At 39.3% G+C, this 21446-nt stretch overlaps 1 protein-coding gene across 1 annotated transcript in view; it reads left to right on the top strand.

Annotated features, from left to right (window-relative positions):
* The window catches only part of LOC126299155 (tachykinin-like peptides receptor 99D), a 1430543-nt gene that overhangs the window by 1156863 nt on the left and 252234 nt on the right, over positions 1-21446 (top strand). The window contains exon 5 of the mRNA XM_049990921.1: positions 11997-12193. Coding sequence (XP_049846878.1) covers positions 11997-12193 — 197 coding nt within the window. The remainder of the gene's footprint in view (positions 1-11996; positions 12194-21446) is intronic.

Here is a 21446-nt window from a genome sequence, read left to right as displayed (position 1 = left end):
CTGAATGGATACAGCCTATAACACGATTCCTTTAGAATAAGTATGGGCAAATTTGAGTTAGTACAAATATTATTAGATGCAAAAAAGACACGAACGTTTATATTCTTAGATTTAACAGTGATCAACATTTACAAGAACGTGACACACTTCTAAATATGGATTTAAGGTTACTTACAATAGTTATAGTGTACATGTCACAAAACAAGTAACAAATGCGTTAGGTCTTCATAAATATGAAGGCTAACTGAAAACTAATTCCTCCGAACTTTGTATGTAAAAACTCTTAATTTTTTTAAATAAACAAACTTTGTTAATATTTTACGACTTTACACTTCATGTCTACATATTTGCAGCTCTCTGCCGCTAGAGTTCTCCGAACTGTATGGAATTACATAGCGGTCTGTAACGTCATAATGTCGGTGCTTGAAAAACTACTGGCTGTAATTGAGTTTCGAATTCGAGGAGTTCGTCATACCAGAAACACCCCCTCCCTCAGTATGACATTGCTATACCACACCTGTGCAGCGACATTGGAAACAATCGGACGCCTTGCGTTCGCTGTCATCCATCACACAGTCCCGATTTGGTCACATTCGAATTTCATTTGTTTCCAGAAGTTAAAGCACAGCTTTGCGGTCGGCAAGGTCGCAAATGTGTACATGACGTTTCCATTGAGGAAAAATGTTCGTGTTGCAGCTAAGAGAGATCAAATACGGTATACCGTACACAATTGTAGCCAGTGGGTCTGAATGGGTTAATAACGAAAATCATGTTTGAGTGTCATTTCCTGCATAGCTTTTTAGGTGTGTGTTGAAGTAGTCATGTTGAGTCTGTTTGCTTCCAATGGATGAAGTGTAATTTCCTGACGTTACAAAAGTATGATTTATTTGTGAAATTTACCGCCCATCGAAATGCACCGAAGTTAGTGAAACTTTATATGGAGTCAGTTCTTTCCTTTCCAGTAGTTAAGAAGCGGAATACGGTGCGTATTTCGAAGACGATCAGAGTAATAGACGACCCAAAGTTGCAAACAAAGGGGAAAACTTTTAGAAAGTATAGAATTAGCTATCGGAATATTGTCAATTAGGGGTGTACGAGGTATGTAAGTAATTCAGACCAAAACATTGTGTTACACATTGCAGGCAAAATTATCTACAAGATAGCCTCGCGTGAAATTTCTGCTCCGTTGTAGAGTTATAATGAAAAGCAAATGCGAAACTAGAATTTCTAAGAAACATTTTGACCCTTTTGAAACGAATACGCTTGATTCAGAAAGGCGAAAATAAAACAGCGATGGCGGCTATGAACAGAAGCGGTTGGCTAAAAAAAGGAGAAAGTGCTTTCTCCCGTTGGTAAAGGCGGAGGTTCCAGTTCTCCCTCAGGTATGGGTGTGTGTGTTTGTCCTTCGGATGATTTAGGTTACGTAGTGTGTAAGCTTAGGGACTGATGACCTTAGCAGTTAAGTCCCATAAGATTTCACACACATTTGAACATTTTTGTGCTTTCTCCCGTGTAAAGCAAGCAGCGTAATAACGGGCTAGTTATTATATAAGGTCTCTATCTCAGCCGGATCATCTCTCTTCAAGACAATGTACCACATACCAAAGACATTTCAGCTATGAAAGGAGGGATGCTATTGAAGTACGGATCGTCGAAACAGTCACACCATCACGAGACGTTTCACCCTTTTACTTCCACTCAGTCCTAATCTCAGGATGTTTTTGGCTATAATAAGTTTCTAGTGAATTGACAACTGGCAGCAGTAGATATGGACTTTATAAAAATTTACGAAGCCGCAGTTTATTGTGAGAAAGTACTGAGCAGAAAATCGCTGGACAAAATATATGTTCCTAAAAACGCCTCACGTCAGAAAACAAATGAATATTCACTCAAAAAATCAGTTTTTTACTTTACGACCAAGAACATCATTGTCTGCCGTTGACTGATAGCATGAAGTCACTACATAAATAAGAACAGAGTAATAAAATTTCCATACCATAGAAACCTTATGTTGAAAATAAGTTGGAGTACAGGTGCAACAGTTACGCTTCGATTTAGAACGTCTGCGCATCCGACAGTATTTCCTTGGGTATTGTCTCTGCATGGAAGGAAAGGCAGATCCCTAGCGCTATCTTTGCAGAATCCGAGCGAAAACGCTGCTCCCCGTGAACGGGAAAACGGGTGTGCAGCTCTCTCGTTGGGCGCACTCCAGACGCTCTGCCTGCTCCCGCCCACCTCTCGTATCCTTCTTCCCGCTTTCCGTTCTGCGTCAGCTCGTCTGTACACGTCGCCACTGTGGAGTCCAGACGTAGTTTCCAGCGCACGTAGTATAAGTTTTATTTTTCGCAATAACTACGCAAGAAATGCGGACCACTTTACCTCCCATTAATGAGACGCCTGCCACGACCGAAAGAAATGTATTGCAGCACCGAAATAAAGCAGTACCATTTATACAAATTTTTGTACTGAGAGGCATAGCGCCGCTAAGCTTGTCTGACCGAATCGACAAATTAGACCCAGAAGACTATCTATGGGTGGAAGATTGGCTCGAGCTATGTACATCCTACATCTGAAAAACGACAAGTTTTAATAATGGAAAATACGTTATTCTTGCGTTGTTGTTCTCGTGGCCTTCAGCCCGAAGACTAGTATGATGCAGCTCAGTATGCTAATCTCTCCTGTGAAAACTTCTGCGTCCCTGCCTCACCTCCTGCAACCAACATCTACTAGTGTAATCAACCCTTGACTATCGTACGTTATTAGTACCCTCCGTACTCCCTCCATTACCAAACTGACTATTCCCTGATGTCTCAGTGTGTGACCTGTCAACAGAATCCCTTGTTTAATGATGTTGCGCTAAACATTTCGTTTCTCCCTAGCTTAATTCAAACCTTCTTCATTAGTTATCCAAACCATCTAGAAAATTCTGTTCTTCTGTGTCCTGTTTATTTTCCAAATGTCACTTCCGTAGATGGCTACACTCTTGAAACTATATTCAGAAAAAACATCCTACCGCTTAACTTTATATTAGCTGTCAACATTTTTCGGTTTCTGAACAATTCTTTTCTTCCTTATATCAGTTTCTCTCATATCCTACGTGCTTCGGCTATCGTTAGTTATCTTTCTGCCTGATTTAATTCTACTACACTCTCTTACTATTGTTTTACTCTTATCGTCGTTCGTGCTTCCATTTCGGTTGAGTGACCGTCTGATCTTCCAAGAAGGTTACAGTCTCTCACAAAGATTCAGTGTCATCGGTAAAACTTGGTTTTTGTTTCTTTTCGCTGAACTTCCGTTTCTAAACTTTTCTTTGGTTTCCTTTAGTGTTTGATCGAGGTACCGACTGAATTACAAGGGAATACGTCACTCCTCTCTCAAATACTGCCTCCTCGTACGGGAAGCACAATTTTTGCTAAGAGAATTCGTTACGTAATATCAGTTGCAACGTGGTTTCAATGCGTTATATTTCGTGTATATGAATCCCGAGATGAGGCTGACGTTTTGAAGCAAGTGTAGCAGAACTCCAAAAGAATTACCGATTCCGGTGTCAGTGAAATCGAGATTCTGTCAACTTTTGGAGCGGTATAGATACACAGTCACGAAGATCACAGCACAGCTTTCGTTAACTATGTTATCAACATGGTTTTAGTCCACAAAGCAGTGCTCTCGAAAATCAGAAGTAGTGGAATCGTGCTCCGGTTGTGGGCGGTAATCTATTCACCAAGTCCTGATCTCACATTCAGGTATGGTGGTCAGTCATCATGGCCTACATACCCGTGTGGGCAAATTGCGTCGGAAAAACAGTATGTGTAAGTACAAGTTAAATTCCTTAGGCTATCTCTAGCATCTGAGGAACGACACGAAGTATAGATCCTAAACATTATGAAAATAGCACAAAACGTGGTAAAAATAATGCTTCGAAACTTTCCTCAATCCTTTGCTTGTAAAACGATGAAAACTGTATGCTAAAACCTGGGGAAGGACGCGCATAAAACTTACATAAATTTAAAAGAGCATTTACGAGATGAGCGGTGTGCTAAACACATGTCGCAGCGTGTTGGCGTCCAATGACGTCTGTAGGTTGAGGATGACACAGCCGTCGGGCAGCACTGTTGGGCCTTCCTAGGCCTGGAGGGACGGATAGTTTTTACGAAATAGGTGGAAGACGGAATGGGTAAAATTCACGACAGATCTCATTTCTGAGCTGCCGATGGGGAAAATACGAGGTATGTGTGCAGGAGAGACTGATTACATAATTCATGAAGAAGCTCATAAGTTATATTTGAGGAAGGCAGGACAAACCAAGGTACCTGTAAAAAGTGTAAAGAAAGACCGTTGCTACCGCATTCAGCAGTTGTTCAAACTGGCACTTGAAAAGATGAATCGAAGTTATGTGTGCTTACACAGAACGAAGGCGAAGAGTAATCTGCACATAAATGTGAATATAATTGCAATATATCGTAACAAAAGATTATTTTCGAACTATGTAATAAGAAAAGCAGTACAGAATTTTTTGATCCTTGGGGTCCACCTTCTTCTGATCTATTTGTTTGTTATTGGTACACGCAATCAGAGTATAAATAAGGAAAGACTTTGCAGCTCCTTGTAGTCTACCGTAGGGGTAAGGTAAAAATAAATTCATGTCCTACCACCGAAGATCTAAGTCTCGAATTTCTGGACAGTTACAGTACACTACTTAACCTTCTAGAGTGAAATATGGTCACACACACAAATAATCGTTGAATCACGTAAGTAGCAACATCTAAGTCGTGATAGGACAGCGCCAGCCGGGGTGGCCAAGCGGTTCTAGGCGCTACAGTCTGGAACCGAGCGACTGCTACGGTCGCAGGTTTGAATCGTGCCTCGGGCATGGATGTGTCTCATGTCCTTAGGTTAACTAGGTTTAAGTAGTACTAAGTTCTAGGAAACTGATGACCTCAGAAATTAAGTCCCATAGTGGCCAGAGCCATTTGAACAATTTGTTTGATAGGACAACAAAATTAAGCTTTTCCCTTTTTTGTAACCATCATTCATCACTTTTAATATTGTACATAATTAATGAGGACTAAACAACATTAATACGTAATGTATTAACTGATTATGCAAGCAGCACACCAGTAATGTTTCTAAGAAGGCATTTTGTGCTGTCTTTCGCTTGCTGAGTATGTGCCATTCGTGTGTTAAATCGCCCTCCTTATCATTGATTTCTATTCCGTTAGTTGACTCACTGTTAAGATATGTTTCAAATGTTTTGAATCTTGCTTGTTTAGCTCGCCTTGAATGGAAAAAAGGATTTAAAGCACAATTCTACTAAATGAAGTTTATTATACTCAGTTCCCCTCCCCGTAAGTATTTCGAAGACTCTATCGCTTCCTACCGGATAATCATTTTAAATAGCTCAACGAATTATTTTTGTTTCAAACCCCCTCATAATAAGTCGACTGTCTTTATAGATGCGAAGCTTCATACCAGCATAAGGATTACAAAGCACCTTAAGTAAAGACTAACTTTATGGTCTACTGATAGGACTAGCCAGTAAATACGAGTACTGTCACTGAAACATTTTTCGTGCAATAAGACTCTGCTACAAGTTAATGTCTGAGAACAGTGTCTCCCAAAGATCCAAGCACATATTTGAGACGGAAGGTGTGGGTTTGCTAGAGGAGACTCTTGATTACTGCTCCATTCCTGTTCGAAGGTTTTCAAAGCCTGTAATAACAATAGTAAAAATTATAATGATAATGAAAATTTCAGGTTTGTCTATGGCCTGGTGCCATGTGTCTGAAATGGACGTCAATTCGGCGACTTTCTTGTCTCTAACCAACCACAATTATGCACTCGAAGACAGGAGAATCTAAACCACCTGTCTTTTTTGCCGAATCTTCGCATCGTTGAGTGATGAAGGATGGCTTCAAGGCAGACTGAAAAAAATCCGTCATCTGATTAGGATTCAATCCCGCGACTTTCAGTTTCCAGGCACGCCTGTAACATTACGTGAAATATTATGCAACCTGAGAAAATAAACAAAAAATTTCTCGTTTTACTTGATCTGTTGATAGACGACTACTGAAGTTCTTTGGTATGATGGGACAGCTGCACTTCTGGCAGTCCTTTGTCGAAGTAAACTAACAGTCACATTTTTGCATTAAAGTCACGTATCTTTGTTTACTCGGACCCTTCAACTTTCTTTGCTTCAGCTTTACAATACTTGCACGTTTCATTTTGATCTAGACTAATGTTAGTGTTGGACTTGGGCTCATTCTGAAGCCTTTTTCTGGATGGTTTTATAGTGGACTGGAAATCATTTATTTAAACATCTTGTTATTTTGAGTATTTAGTGAAAGATACTTGTTCGTACGCATCCACGTAATGAACATGCACTGTAAAACTATTACTGATTTACGCTGATTTCAAAAAGTTCGATCAAGTATTAATATTTGCAGCCACGTGAACTTTGTGATGGGTTTCTTGGGTTATGGTCGTCTTTGTATGTCGATAGGCAACTCCTACACTGTCAGACATGTGCGGCTTTCGATTTTACCAATTAGTGCGTTGTTGCCTTGGACATACTTCTGAAGCAATCATTGTGTGTTTCTATAAGAAGAAAGTCTCAAATTCCCCATGAACTTGGTTGCAGACATTAAGCCATGTGAAGAGTTTTTTATTTTTTATAATGGACGTGAATGGTTAGATGAAATGGAGCACGTGGAACAGCCTCACAGTGAACCAAAATGTGGCAAATTATACTTTTCATGTCGTCACAGAAAAAACTCTAGCGGTGATATGTATTTTACCACTCCCATGTTGGCAAAATTGAATCGCAAAGAATGCAGTGCCAAATAATATCAAGCTGAGACATTTAGAGGGATGGATCTAGTTCTGAATGAAAGTGCGTGTGACCGAGCGGTTCTAGCCGCTACAGTCAGGAACCGCGAGACCGCTGCGGTCGCAGGTTCGAATCCTGCCTCGAGCATGGATATGTGTGATGTCCTTAGGTTAGTTAGGTTTGAATAGTTCTAAGTTCTAGGGGACTGATGGCCTCAGCAGTTAAGTCCCATAGTGCTCAGAGCCATTTGAACCATTTGAAACTGTGTCCAGTGTCATCTACATCTATTACCCTACAGCTTTATAAATCGTATTACTTTGCAGCCTGAAACAGAGGGTGACGTGATTTTGCCTCAGTTTTATTATTAGAGAATTATTTCACTTAATACGGATGCGTGCTGAAAAGTAATGACTCCGAATTTATGAGCAAACTCGTAACGCATTTTAAATAAAACGTTATTAACATTCTGCAACTTTATTCTTCATATCTATATGTTTATTTCTCAACGTAGTCACCTTTGTGACGAACAAATGTCTTCCAACGAGACACCGGTATGTTGACATAGTCACTGTAGGGTGTTTGAGTCTTTTGATGGAGCTATAACATCACCTCTACTTGTACAGTTTCATCACTATCAAAGTGGAGTCCTTGAAGGTGTTCTTCAGGTTTAGGAAACAGATAAGAACCGAATGAGGCCAATTCGGGACTGTATGAACGAAGGATGATGACAGCGAACCCAAAAGCCTCGCACTGTTGCAGATGCCGCAGCGTTGGAGTGCGGTCTGACACTGTCAACGAATTCCTAACTCGATAACAGCACTCACTGTCTCACCCACCGACACATTTCACATCTAACATCACACACCGCTACGTTACATGCAACAGTTCGGAGCCTTCAATAAGCAAAGGATGCAAATTTGGTTACAGAAGCGAGATAATCAACCGAGAAATATGAATGATGTGTAATATCTCACCCCATTACGAGAACAGCATAAAAAAATTTGTTAGTATCACTTTTCAACACGCCCTCGCTCATACACTGAACTAATCGCCTGCACGTGGAAGTATATTATGCGTAGATACCAGGGGTTGCTGACAGCCTCAGACTTTGTAATTGATAAAATTATTTTGAGATATCATTCAATGTGAGCGATAGTACTGAAGTGAGAATAGTGGAATTAATTCAATTTCTTTAAGTGTCTTTTACTATCTGAAACTGAAGGTTGTAGCAATAATCGAGTCCTATAGTGCTATTTAGGGTTCGTATACAAAGCCAAAATCCCATTATCTAAGAGCAGGACCTTTGCTGACGACATTCACGATAAGCGTGCTATCATCTGCGGTAGGCCAGTGCTGTGTTTACACACTGGCTGTTACATGCGCTCAAGCCGTAACACAGGTGAAAAGGAACAGTGTAATACGTGACCATCCAACGCTCTTACATAAAACTCGTACGCCATTTTCACAGTGACACGCGTTCATGGGAAATTCTGTAAGTGTTTTATTACGTACTCAGAATGTCAATTTAACTCCTGCCGATGTCATCCACGAATTCATACTATAGTACAATCAACACTTTGAAGCCGGAGGTAAAAGTAATCAATTATGCCTAAATCTCCTATGAAATTTTGTGTGTTCAGCAGAGTACATTTTTCTTCTACTGGCTGTGGAAAACTTCTGGTTGATATGGGAACTCGAGTTTTTCTTCCTGATTCACTGCTCATAATAAGTATTAAGATTAGCTACAGAATATGGTAAGGTCCGCAGAATCTGATCATGAGGTAAATCGAGTCTGTTCCAAAAATTTCCCGCCTGGTCCTCAGATACTAAGAAGCTACTCGTCATTAACTATTTCGTCCAAACTTGTCGCGTATGCCAGGCCTGGCCATAAATGAAAGCGATTGTAGTGGGTGCTCCAGACGGTCAAGTATTTACAAAAAATATAAATTTTGGCCCGGTTCGAGTGAGGTACAAGCCGTTTCATTTGACGTAGATTCCTGTACGTAGTTGTCATAGCAGAAAGAATCGGAAGTGTAATCCGAGGGTTGTTGGTTCAAGCTACTTTACAGAAACTTGTTTCCTTTATTTTCAGTTTTTACATTACCTACTCTACAAATAAACCGCAATGAAGCTCAGTCTATCGCATTTACTAATACTTTCATTAAAGACATTAAATATATGGGAAAAGGAAACTTTGGGATTGTGGGTAAAGACCTATGTGCAGGAGACACATTTCTTCTTTTAATTGGCTCGCGGTGAGACAAATGAATCTCCAGTTATACGAGACGGTTTGCCAGCATGCAGTATTAAAGTTATTACCCTCAAATGCTCTCCGCTAGTGGAAACCTTCTATATTTGTTTGTGTCGTGAGATAAAGAATTTGATCAAAAAACTTTAGAGCTGATCTTATCCCATCGAGAGAGAAAAAGAAGTCTCATTCTGAGGATAATGTCAATATCTGGCGAAATGATGCATTATGCATTATTTGCTGCCAAACGGCGCAGTGAGAGCTAACACTTTATTAATGTAAACCAAGATTGTTTTACTACAGAAACTGTAAAACAACAATGTAGTTTTTAAAGTGCGTCGTTCATAATAGCGCAAGATACGGAGGTAACTGTTGTTTACTCTGTTCTGCATTGCACGTCACCCCGGCACTTGTAAATCACCAACTGTAATATAATAAATGTATATAATTTAATTTGTGAAACTCTCGGGTACGCTTTACAACTGCTTTCTGAATTTTATTTGATATCTCAGAATTTCAATCGCCTATCCCTTTCACACATTTAATGTAAATATTAATAAATACAATACACTGAGCTTATTTCAGTTTACTGGCAGTGTTAGTAACCTAAAAATGAAGATAAGCAAAAGGTTCTACAAGTGGACTCGATACCCATGATCCTACGATTGACATTCTGCACTCTTTACGCTGCGCCAATCGCGGCCGGGAGCCGGCACTAAGTGTCTAATGCCTTGCCGAACCCGAGCCGAAAGCTCCACTTTATTTCTAAACGCTTCACCATCTACTGCTCCAACTTCTGGCACATTTATTTCTGGTCAAGCCCTGCGTACACCATAAGCGTGGAGGAAAGCGATAATGATTGGTTGGTTGGTTGTTTGGGGGAGGAGACCAGACAGCGTGGTCATCAGTCTCATCGGATTAGGGAAGGATGGGGAAGGAATTCGGCCGTGCCCTTTCAGAGGAACCATCCCGGAATTTGCCTGGAGTGATTTAGGGAAATCACAAAAAGCGATAATGACGGGGCGACGTGGTCCCCATGTAATTGGTGAAGAAAGTGTTGCACATATAGCGGTGACTGTAGGTGCTCAGTGTATCATTTTGAAACCAGTAGATATTGCTAGGTTTGTTCATCGCTGAGTTAAGGTTTGTGGAAGTTGGTGCCGCTTGTCTTAAGTTCTAAAAATATTCTTCTTCGTAAAATAATTATGATTTCAAATTAATTACTTTTGATAACCCGTTCAATAATTTGTTGAGTATTCGTTGCATAATAGATTTGTTTCTGGAGTAGAGGTTATGTTGTTACCTGCGCAACATATACTTTTACGGGACTATCAGCTTAACCCTTTGAATACAAACAATACAAAAAATGTAATTTTACGTTTTTCCCAAGTTTGTTCTCTTAGTAAGCAACGAAAGAAGAAATTATTAAAAAGTTAACAGTGAGTTGTTATAAACAGGTGGTTCCGCTTTAAAATCAGTGATGCATACAGTTTTCGGCCACCCATCATTTCATGCGGTACTTATAAGGAATTTTGCAAATTTCCTGCACGCATCTCCACAGCACGGAACTTGTATGAACTCATAATGCCTAAAACAACTTACGGGCCAAAATAACAAACAAAAATGCGACTAGAAGTTCATACATTTTTAATAATAGTGATTATTACCCCATTTGTATCATTTCGAACTTGCTCATAAAAGCAGTATCACAAACGCAAATTTACGTTACAAGGCCTTTAGATGTACTTACTTTGACTATGTATGACCTCAGCATGATAACTATAATTAAAACCACTGTTCCCTACAGTCACGTAACACAATCTCCGCCCCGACTGTTGGTTTGAACGCTGTAAGTGACCGCTAGAGTGTACTACATGCGCAGTTGTACCAGTGTGTGCTACTAGAAGTCTCTGTCTTGCAGTAGCATCGGTTGTTTCATGTTAAAGGCAGTGATATTAAAAAACAAAACGAATAAAATGGTGGGTTAAGCTAAAGGACACTGAGGCTCAGAGAGTTAAGAAAGAAAAGGCTTACATTATCTTCGAATAGAGTCAGTATAATGCGGTCAAAATCGTTAAAATTATGTACATTAATTGATTTAAATTATTATTTCGTCTTCATTTTGCATTATTCTTTTATGCAGATACGGATCTTTGTAGATCGATAATGTGATGCAAAACTTAATTAAAGAACAGAGTAGGAGCCAGGCAGTGTTATTTCGGTTCCGCATTCTTGTGTATAAAAACTAGAACATGAGTTGTTGCCGCCTAGTACATCGGTGAGCCGAGGATACACACCAAAGGAAATGGAGCTTGAGCCTGTGACACAGCAATCTACTACAGTTCATGATAACAATGTCACACCTAATTCTTCTCTTTTCTTCCAAGAATTGTTCGTACATCCCCAGGAAACGTACATGAAATCATAAATATATACGAAAAGAAAAGAAGAAAGTCTTCTCAGTGAGACAGATCAAAGAAACGTCAGGTTAATAAGTGACTCCACGTACATGATGAATTATCAAAGTCATGTTCATCAGAATCCTGTTAAGTAACAGAGGAAGATAATTATAGATATTGTGAAGTTACTTGTAGAAGACGAATAGATCATGTATCTTATTCTTCAGATTAAGTACTTGTTGCACTGAACAGCGTATATTTATTTTACATGTTATAATCCGTATGCGAAGTACACAGCACTTAAATATTTACATTAAAAACCTTTTTATGTGAAAATAAGTCTTCTGTTTATACTTAACGAAGATTGACACGATTTGGCCAATCTTACCTTTTGCAAATTTGTTGATAAAAATGATGAGACTCACATACATGCACACCCTGTAATTTATTGTAAGGAGGAATATTAATTAATCACTGTAAAATTTCTGAGCATACTTAATGAAAACATGTTTTTGTTTTTCAGGTGGTGAAAATGATGATTGTTGTTGTGATCATATTTGTGGTCTGCTGGCTGCCTACACATATCTATTTTATCGTGCTGTCCTACGTACCATCTCTCAACCAGTCTACATATATCCAAGAACTGTACCTGGGTATTTACTGGCTCGCCATGTCCAGCACCATGTATAATCCAATTATCTACTTTTGGATGAATTCCAGGTTAGTAATACTGAGTTAATTTCATATTTAATGGCAATAGTGCAATAGTACGTTGCAAAACACATAAACTGATTTAGTTTCGGTTAGAAAAATTTAGAGGCTTTATAAAATTACTGTTTTATGTCTCATGTATTGTTACACACGCTCACTATGATCTACCAGCATGAAACGTGGAGTAAGTACTGGCCTGCCGAGCCAACCACCAGTTGCCGTATAAAAATAACTCATACCATGTATAAAAAAAATCGGTATAACCTTTACTGGTTTGCTGCCATTCGTATTAGTTACAGAGAAGCAACAACTATATAAGTTGCAAAGATATAAACTACAAGGAACATCACTCGTCACGTTCACTGTCGGTATATATTAAAAATGCCACTGTACAGATTAAGAAAGTTTTTCTCGTTTCCTGGAATGTTGCTTGTATCTGTGTTCATAATCATGATCTTCAGTCAGTTACTAATCCCCTGAGTTTTTCTACTGCAGAGGAATTCAGCACTTTATCATTTCAAGGAACACAGATATAGAAGAAATCGTGTGGCCCAAATAGTGGGCCTGTTCAAGTTGCAACGTAGTGTCTAATTTTCGAAGAGTAGTTTAATTACCGGTCACTGATCTCTGGATATGAACTGGAAATATGAAAGTGACTGGAAGATTGTTTGGACTGAAATCAGTGATGAAAATCTCATATGCATAGTGAATGTGAAGCCCATCTTTAGATCGGTGAAAATAGTACGGATTTGCTCAAATTTACCATTCCATATGTTGTACACACCCATCTTGTCAAGTTTACTTCACAGTATCATGTCGGCAGATTTTTGTGATAAGTGAGTAAGCGTCTCAAGATATCTGTGTAAGATAACTTTCTACAATCCATAGTCAATAAAAAATATTAGAAATTCACTGAATACACAAGAAGAGAATGCAGTACTTCTACGTGCCATACCGGCACAATTTAGCTGGTCTGTTGCGTCCTGAAAGGCTAAAGAAACGATGATTTATTTTGAGGTTGTCTGAATTTCATCTTTAGATTTGGTAATATGAACTTTCTTCAAAAGCTTATACTTACATTTAGTGTATCGTAAGTGTAACTAGCTAAAACGGTGCAGTATTCAGTTAATCTGATGTATATTTCAAGATGTCTTGTGTATCATGTTGCCTGTTGTGATTCGTCTTAAACTGACAGGAAGGGATATGGGATCATTCACAAGTAACTCTTTACCTACGGTGCCGCTTGAAAAAGTGATAGTCTTTTAGTGACGCGTAAGCGTATGAGCCATGTCGTTTAATAAAGCCTTTACCACATGTTTTGGAAATGTAACTTGCAGTTTCACTCAGTGAGAACGTGAGCTATCGAAGAAGTGAAGCGACCTTTGCATTATGTAACATCATCTCACCCAGAGACTTCTTAGGCGTAATTCTTTCTTTTTACGATTTTATAATGAATATTCTGTTTACATGTAATTCTTGAAGTTATCATTGTTATCTGAGTTATATTTATCTCGAGTACGCCGTATGTTACATAGATACCTTAGTTCTGTGACAATACAAGGGATTTTAGTTGTTCATTAGTTAATGTTGGGCATTAAAACATTTACGAGGGTTACAGAACAGTTTATCTGCGAGCGTTCGTTTTCACGTCATTAGCGTAATTTAGCTTCAACTGTTGTCAGTGATTTTCTGTGTATGGCTTACAATGGCAAACGACTGCTGTTGAGCTCATAATTCCTTAACTCGTCACTGCCTGTGTAATTGCAATGTGTTCAACATGTCTGCGTGAAGCAATATTTGTGGAATATATCATTTAATTCAACAGCAAGTGTATACAATTTTGATTAATATATATGGAGAGAATACCCGAGAAACAAAGAAAAGAATAAACAAATATTAACCTACTACAAAGTACGAATTTAGCTGTAACATGTGAGAAAAGCAAACGCAATATGTAATCCAATCGAAAACAAGTGCGATGTGATGACAGTCTCCCTATGAGTACCAGAGGAACATTTGTGCTGTTTCCGTTTAACGGGTATGCCTATTAAGTCACAATATAGCTGGCGAATTACGTACACATGAACGAAAACATTATGTTCACTGCCCATCGCGAGACTGAATGCCGCTGGTTTGCGTTGGGCACGTGGTGCGTTAAGAAAAGAGGAGCAGAGAGAAATGGGGAATCATCATAGCGCCCATTAACGGGGAAATCTGCAGTTTCACAGAACGCTTATTGTTAATGCCCGTTGACTGGAGACGGGATACTCGGAAACGCAGAAGCTGGTCAGCTGTTCGTGTGCTACTGTCGTGAGCGTCTATAGAAACTAGTTGAAAGACGGTGAAAGGACGAATAGGAGACAATATGTAGAACGTTCACGCCTCATCACAAAACGGAGGTTGACCTTTCTATAAAGCAGGATTGGTGGCGGTAGGTATCACACTGGAAGACAGAGTACCAGGCTGGAGAGGCACATGTGTTTCGGAGCGTATGTTTCGTTCAGCGTATATTACAAACGACCCTACAAGATCACCCGTTACGATCACCATAGCACGCGATCACTGAAATAGAACGGTGGGTCATTGGAGAGGTTTGCCAGTTTGGAAGAATTGCGTTTATTGTTAACCTAAGTCGTTGGCTGCATCAGGATAAACCTTCAGCGAGGCGAAGGGCTGGCCCGGTGGAACACATCTGGCAGACTATCGGACGCCAGCTTCGGACCCACAGGCCACCGGCCCGTAATTTACGAGAATTGCGTGATCTGCGAGTAGACATCTTAGGCACGTACCTCCGGAAACCTACCAAAAATTTGTTTACTACCTGTCACACAGAATCATTACAGTTTGGCATTCCAAACGTTGACGAAACCTCAAGTATTAAGCATTGGTTCGTCAGTGTGTGCTGCTTTAGGGAAATGTGTAGTACGTTGGTCGCAAAGTGTAGTTACAATAATTCCAACTGCTGGGATTTTTATGCTTGACTTTATTTGTCAGACTTTGTTGATCAGATTGTGACACGATAATATTATATTTCTTTCATTATTGTTGTACGGAACATTTTTCTCCTTTTGTCCACATTGTGGGAAAGGTTCATTACATATCAACAGAACTCGCCGTACATAATTAGGACAACCATTTAGGAGGACAAGACACAAACCTTGCCTCCTTCTCATCATGCTCCCTACGATGGGACGTACTTTCCTTGCTGAACTAAGATGGGAAATCGTAACGACAGGCTATACAGATCTCTATACGGTCTTCGGGTTGGTTCGTTCTTTATTTGTTATGCTGTTGTTCTAATTAACTTTATTTTCCTCATGTCAGCGGATTAAGAGACCAAAATACAGTTCAGTCAATATATATTGGAACTAATGAAACTCTCACATAACACAAGATAATAGGAACAGGACAGTGCAACTGATGCCCTTTTAGAGATATGATTCAACCTTAGGCTTATAATAATAAGAGATTTTAATTTAGTACTCCATACATACAGAACATCTAATATTTCATAGACAGCAGAATGGAATCGAAAAGAGTCACAGCAAAAGCATGGGCTGCGTGAATGATACTCTTGTTTGTTGAGGTATGTAACATATTGTGTCTTTTACAATGGGGTAACAACCATTTATCAGTATTTTACAGTTCGCGAGAGTTAATGCAGTTTTTAGGTAATTTTAACTCTACAGTAATACGTTATGCAAAATAAGTTCGCCAGATGTGATGTCACTGCGCTGTTTACAATGACATGCCACGTTACACTTTCGTATTCACCAATTCCTCTGACGTAGAAGATAATTTTCTCCAATTCTTTTTGATGAAACTAAATCATCCTATAACTTAATTCCAACTATATATTTCTCCTTCTCATATTTGTATCAAATAAAGACAGTAAAGAATAGAAACGTAGAGTAATAACCATAGCATACAGCAGATAACTGAAAGCAGCTTCACTTAAGCTTTGGTCACTTGCTGTAACCAACTAAACCTGAGATCTTACAGTAATAACAATACTAATTAACAAACTTTTTACCTGATTTCAGTTTCATTAACAGTTTGCAGATAGCTTGCACCTTTACCGAGTAAGTTGGCTCAGTGGTTAGCACACTGGACTCGCATTTTGGAGGACGACGGTTGAAACCAGGGTCCGGCCGTCCTGACTTAGGTTTCCTGTGATTTCCCTAAATCGCTCCAGCCAAATTGAAAGGGCACAGCCCACTTCCTTCTCCATCATTCCCTAATCCGATGGGACCGATGACCTCGCTGTTTTTTCCTCTCCCCGCAAATCAACCATTCAACCAATCTTGCAATTTGTAATATTTCAACCTCATTTTCCTTAGTTTCACTCTTAATGAAGTCGTGCCCAGAGTACTCCATACTCTTTCAGAAGGATTAACACTGTAGATTGACCATGTGTTAATATAAAAAAGCAATTACGTAGAACATACGCACTTTGCAGTCTTATAATTCTCTTGCAAAACCTGGAACTCGACCTGACTCCCAATTTGTAAAACATTTTTCCAATAAACTCTAATGTAAAATGTATTTTGTTAAATAATGATCAATAAATATACGTTCATCTTAATGACCGAGAAACACACTACTCGTGCTTTATTGAGGTGTGTACATTTTTCTTCCCAGTTCTTCTCAGTTAACTTTCGCCACGCACTGAATTAGTATTTGGGAGGAATGGGGTCAATTCCTGTTTCCACAATACAAATTTAAGTTCCGTATGATTTACCTAAATCAATGAAGGTGAATTCTGGGGTGATAACTTTGAAAAAAACACACGTCTTCCTTCTCTATTCCCTGCAATCTAGGCATGTGTGAGTTCTAAAATAACCACTTCGTCGACTGCACGTGGAACTCAACCTTTCTTCCTTTAAGTACACATACACCACACCAAGTGATTCAGAGAAGGAAATTTTGCTTTCGTCAACACGGAAAATATCTTCACACACTATAGTGTCGTTATTAAAGTAGACACTAGCAGACTCATTTTAAACATCCTGTCAGAGTGAACCAGGTTGTGTGCCGGATCACTGTTCGAACCGTGTATAGCAGTTGCAGCGGAAGACAAAGGTTCCAGGTTGGAGTCTCGGTCTATCACACAGTTTTATTCTGTTAGCAAGTTTCGGCTATTGAAGTGCTGCATACGAAATGTGTGTTTACTTGGTACTATTTAACCTAATGGATGAAATTCATTCCATTAATCTGTAACGAGCGTATTTTTAGGAAGTCAAATGATACTTGCAGAAATGTACTTTCATCTCATCATGATGACTTATCTGTGCCACCTTTTTAGTTCCTAAACAATTATAAAGAACTATTCAAGAACAGGCTGACTGAATATTAAAGTGAGACATTGTACGAGGCAAGGCTTCGCATAGTACCACCCTACACAGTTCCACAGCCCGTCGTGCACTGTATCCGCCTCGGCGCTCAGGCAGCGTACAGATCCAATTATCGTCTGGGTCCCCCTGCGCTAAGTAGGCAGCCCCTGATCACGTACATGGCACGACTGAGTGCTACCTGCCTGGGTAGGATAGATAGGCACCCATGCAACCACGTAGTAGGAGAGCAGTCACGATAAAAATAGCTTGTGGCAGGATTTCGAAACTCACAGAACTACGACTATGATGAGCACAGTAAATATCATGATTTCACCAAAGAAATTATTGCTAAGAAATGAATAGATGATGGTTCATTTGAGAAAACTTGGCTGAGAAATTAAATGGAATACTTGCGGTTTAATTGAATATATAACATATTAAATTTAAGTACAATGATCATCTTGTTGATGCTACGACCTCCTGTTGCCTTTTTTCTTATGCACAAATTAAATTTTGTTTTTAAAACAATCTCTACCGCATCCGAAATACAACATGTTCCAATGCTTTGTTGTTCTGCCATATAAAGACTGTTTCCGTAAGAGGGTGCTCCACTGAACATATCGATGAAGGGAACCTGGGGGTGGAAAAACCAGCTAAAGGAGATAATAGGAATAAAATCACATTAGTTTGTACTTTTTTACTTACGTTAGTTAACTGCAGATACCATCAGTGATACAATGAACGTAACATTTGTACTGTGTCTTACAAAATGTACTCGAACTGAAGGCCATCAACCTCAATGCTAACATGACATCAACGAACAAGTTTCTGACAGACCCTGACAAATACGCCTGTTGTGCTTTGAATGAGATGCAGCCAGAATGCTGGTGACTAATTCCATTTTCGTATCCAGTGGGTTCTCACACACAAGGAACTTTAAATATCCCAATAAGAAACAATGAAGGGCATTCAGTTGGGGTTACCTCGCAGGACATTGAATAGGACTCCCATTTCCAGTCCAGCGACCAGGAAATACTTTACCGGTTCTGCTCTATCGAATTATACTGTAAGTCTCTGAATAGCACTGTGTAATGAATGGGTCTGTCGTTGATTCATAACACGTTCTGTCATGGGACAACGTAAATACGATACGAAAGAGCCACCTCATGGGAAAGTAAAGTAAGCAAAACCTACGCCACGACATCCTGGTAACCAGGATTGTCCTCCTTGTTTCCTTGCAGAAAATAAAGAATGTAAATGTAAATAAACAGCACAATAAGTGTAAACCTATGCGTTTTTAGTTGTCAACAGGCTGGAAAACAGTAGTGTTAGGCCAAACGGTAGTCACGTTTACTTCTATATCTTCTTAAGCTGGCTTCTCCGACCCAAGGTTCCATACTTCAAATTGTTCAGTGGAGCATTCGTTATGTATAGTTACATTTTTGCCCTCTCTTATCTAAATACGCTGTACATTTCCGGTCGTACGAAGTAACTTCTTTGGGTCTCTCCTATCAGTGTGGTGGCATAGGTTGTTCTAAATTCATCTAAGTAGTACGGATTTCTAATAAGGTATGACAGTGAACCGACAAAATATCGGAAAAATAATATGAGTTATTACATACTACAACATTCACGAAGATTTCGTCAGATCAAACATGCTTTCAAATTTAGAAAAGCAGTTCATGAATCCATCCTTCTAAAATTAATATTTATATGATACAGCTTGATAGTTACGTACTAAAACAACAGAATGTGACACACAGGTATCGAAACATTTATTACAAATAATAGAAAGTAGGTATAGCATTTTTCCCAAATCTAGTCACTGTAACGATGACGATCACAGAAACCATTTGTCCTCCTCCCGTGCTTCAAGTAAATATAAGGAGCTACGCTTTGGTTTTCTGTAGCATTGTCACGAAACGTGATAAACGTAGTACACATATGTCTATATGTTAGGCTTCCCTCCATTACTTGTTGATCTATCTGTACATGAGCACCAGTTTCCTTCTTTTCCACGATGTAAACATCAGCATCGTATTTGTCAGTGCAGAATTTTAAAAAAAAATACCAGAAAGAAAAGGCTGCCAACCGCAGATACAGGTAAGGAAACTAAATTAGTAATGACGGAAATACCTGGAGTTGACCTCATGCCATTTCATATTTGTGCAGAAACGTCTACTTTTAGCGGTGTCTGTTCAGATACAATTCTAAAATGTGCAGTAGGCTGCCTGTGACGCTTAATGTTACGGAGGATGCCTCGCCAATATTGCATGTCGACTTCCATACGCCTGTATTATGCAGACCACTGATACGACGTGAAAGTCTACAATGCCAATAGACTTGCGCCAAAAATTTAACGCGCATTTCGACTATTTTTCGTGTTACGTTTCACTGTCAACAGTGGCTTGCACTGTATTCTTGTACGCCGATTTTAAGGAGTCTTCGAAATACACTAACATGTACTCAGTTCTTCGCGGAAAACATTGTTGTTTCTGTATCTCGATGGGTAAAAAAGCGTATTAACCATACAGTAGCATACTATTTCCCGTGTTTACTATTGCCCGACGGAAATCCAGTTTACGTAACTTCAAGCATTTTTGAAACGTAAGAAACGTATATTTCACGTGCAACACCATGCACATTAAAGCGGGTAGACCAGCACGCTGCACACTTCACAACAAGGTATCTTTATCACGCAACGCGGGAGTAGGTGGCGCGTCCCGCTAGTTTCAGCACGCCTGCCTGACTGACCCGTGCGGGTCGATCGCTGGCCCCTGTGGCCCGCCAAGCTGACGTGTTGATCTCAGCAGGCAGGCCAAAGCTGAACCGTTTGAACGTCCGGCGGGTCAGTTTCCAACCCGTTGCCGCCAGAAGCCGCCGCTTTGCACGCTGGGATTGATGCCGAGCACTCTGACTCCGTCTGCAGCTTCTACCTACTTCCATCAGTCACTGCGTACTATTGTCTTCTCATATTTTTTGTTTGCTATTCTTTTGTATATTGGGTATATTATTCGAGATTGAGACTCAGTTATTATTGGTTTTTCCGTCTTAAGTTTACAGAAATTTAATTAAAGAGAATTTTACATCAGTCTCGTTTCGCTTTTATTTATAATGCATCTTCTTTGGTTACTGGTCTTTGCGCCTCTTATTTATATATTCTCCAAAACACTGCTACATCCCCCCTTGTTAGCAACACTTGCTGTCCCAAGACATCGTTTCACATATACACTTGGCAGTTTTTGACTTTCCGCAGTATTTCTTGCGTTGCATTTTAACTTCATCTCGCTTCTGTAAATCGAACTGAAGTTGTGTGTGTTTACGTCTGTTCGTGTATATTGAAAATACAGTCATACTGTTACTGACGCACTGGACAGCGCTTTAAGAAAATACTTAGAAAGCTTGTATAGTAATGAAAATGTTTAAAACTGGTTAGTTTAGAATAGAGTAGATATACGTTTTGTTCTATAGATAATTGGCAAGGAGATCATCAAGAGCACAGAGGTGTAACAAATCAAGAACACGTAATACATATTTACAAATAAGAAAAGTTGTGAATGATCCTTCCACAAACGAAAAGTGAAATGTTCCTAATGGATGTGGAATAATCAAAGAATCTTAAACACGTTTAAATTCAATATCTAATGACAAATTCATCAAAAAATAAGTTACACTGAGGTGCTTATGATACTGTAGCATCACACAATCAAACAAAAGGCAATGTTTACAAGACGAATTTTCATTTATCGCGTTAATGCTCTGAAGATGTGAAAAAAAGTTTTGAAGAGCACTAGCGTGAGTTTATATTAATAAATAATGTACGCAGCCATTGATCCGAACAAAATATTCACCGACACAATAGATGGACGGGGCAATAAATAATAACTTTAGGCTCCTTTTAAACCAACCTTTACAAGCAAATCAATGTT

Source organism: Schistocerca gregaria, chromosome X (genome assembly GCF_023897955.1).
Source record: "Schistocerca gregaria isolate iqSchGreg1 chromosome X, iqSchGreg1.2, whole genome shotgun sequence".
Taxonomy (NCBI): domain Eukaryota; kingdom Metazoa; phylum Arthropoda; class Insecta; order Orthoptera; family Acrididae; genus Schistocerca; species Schistocerca gregaria.
Note: the sequence above shows the minus strand (reverse complement) of the source record. Positions and strands in the feature narration are given on the sequence as shown.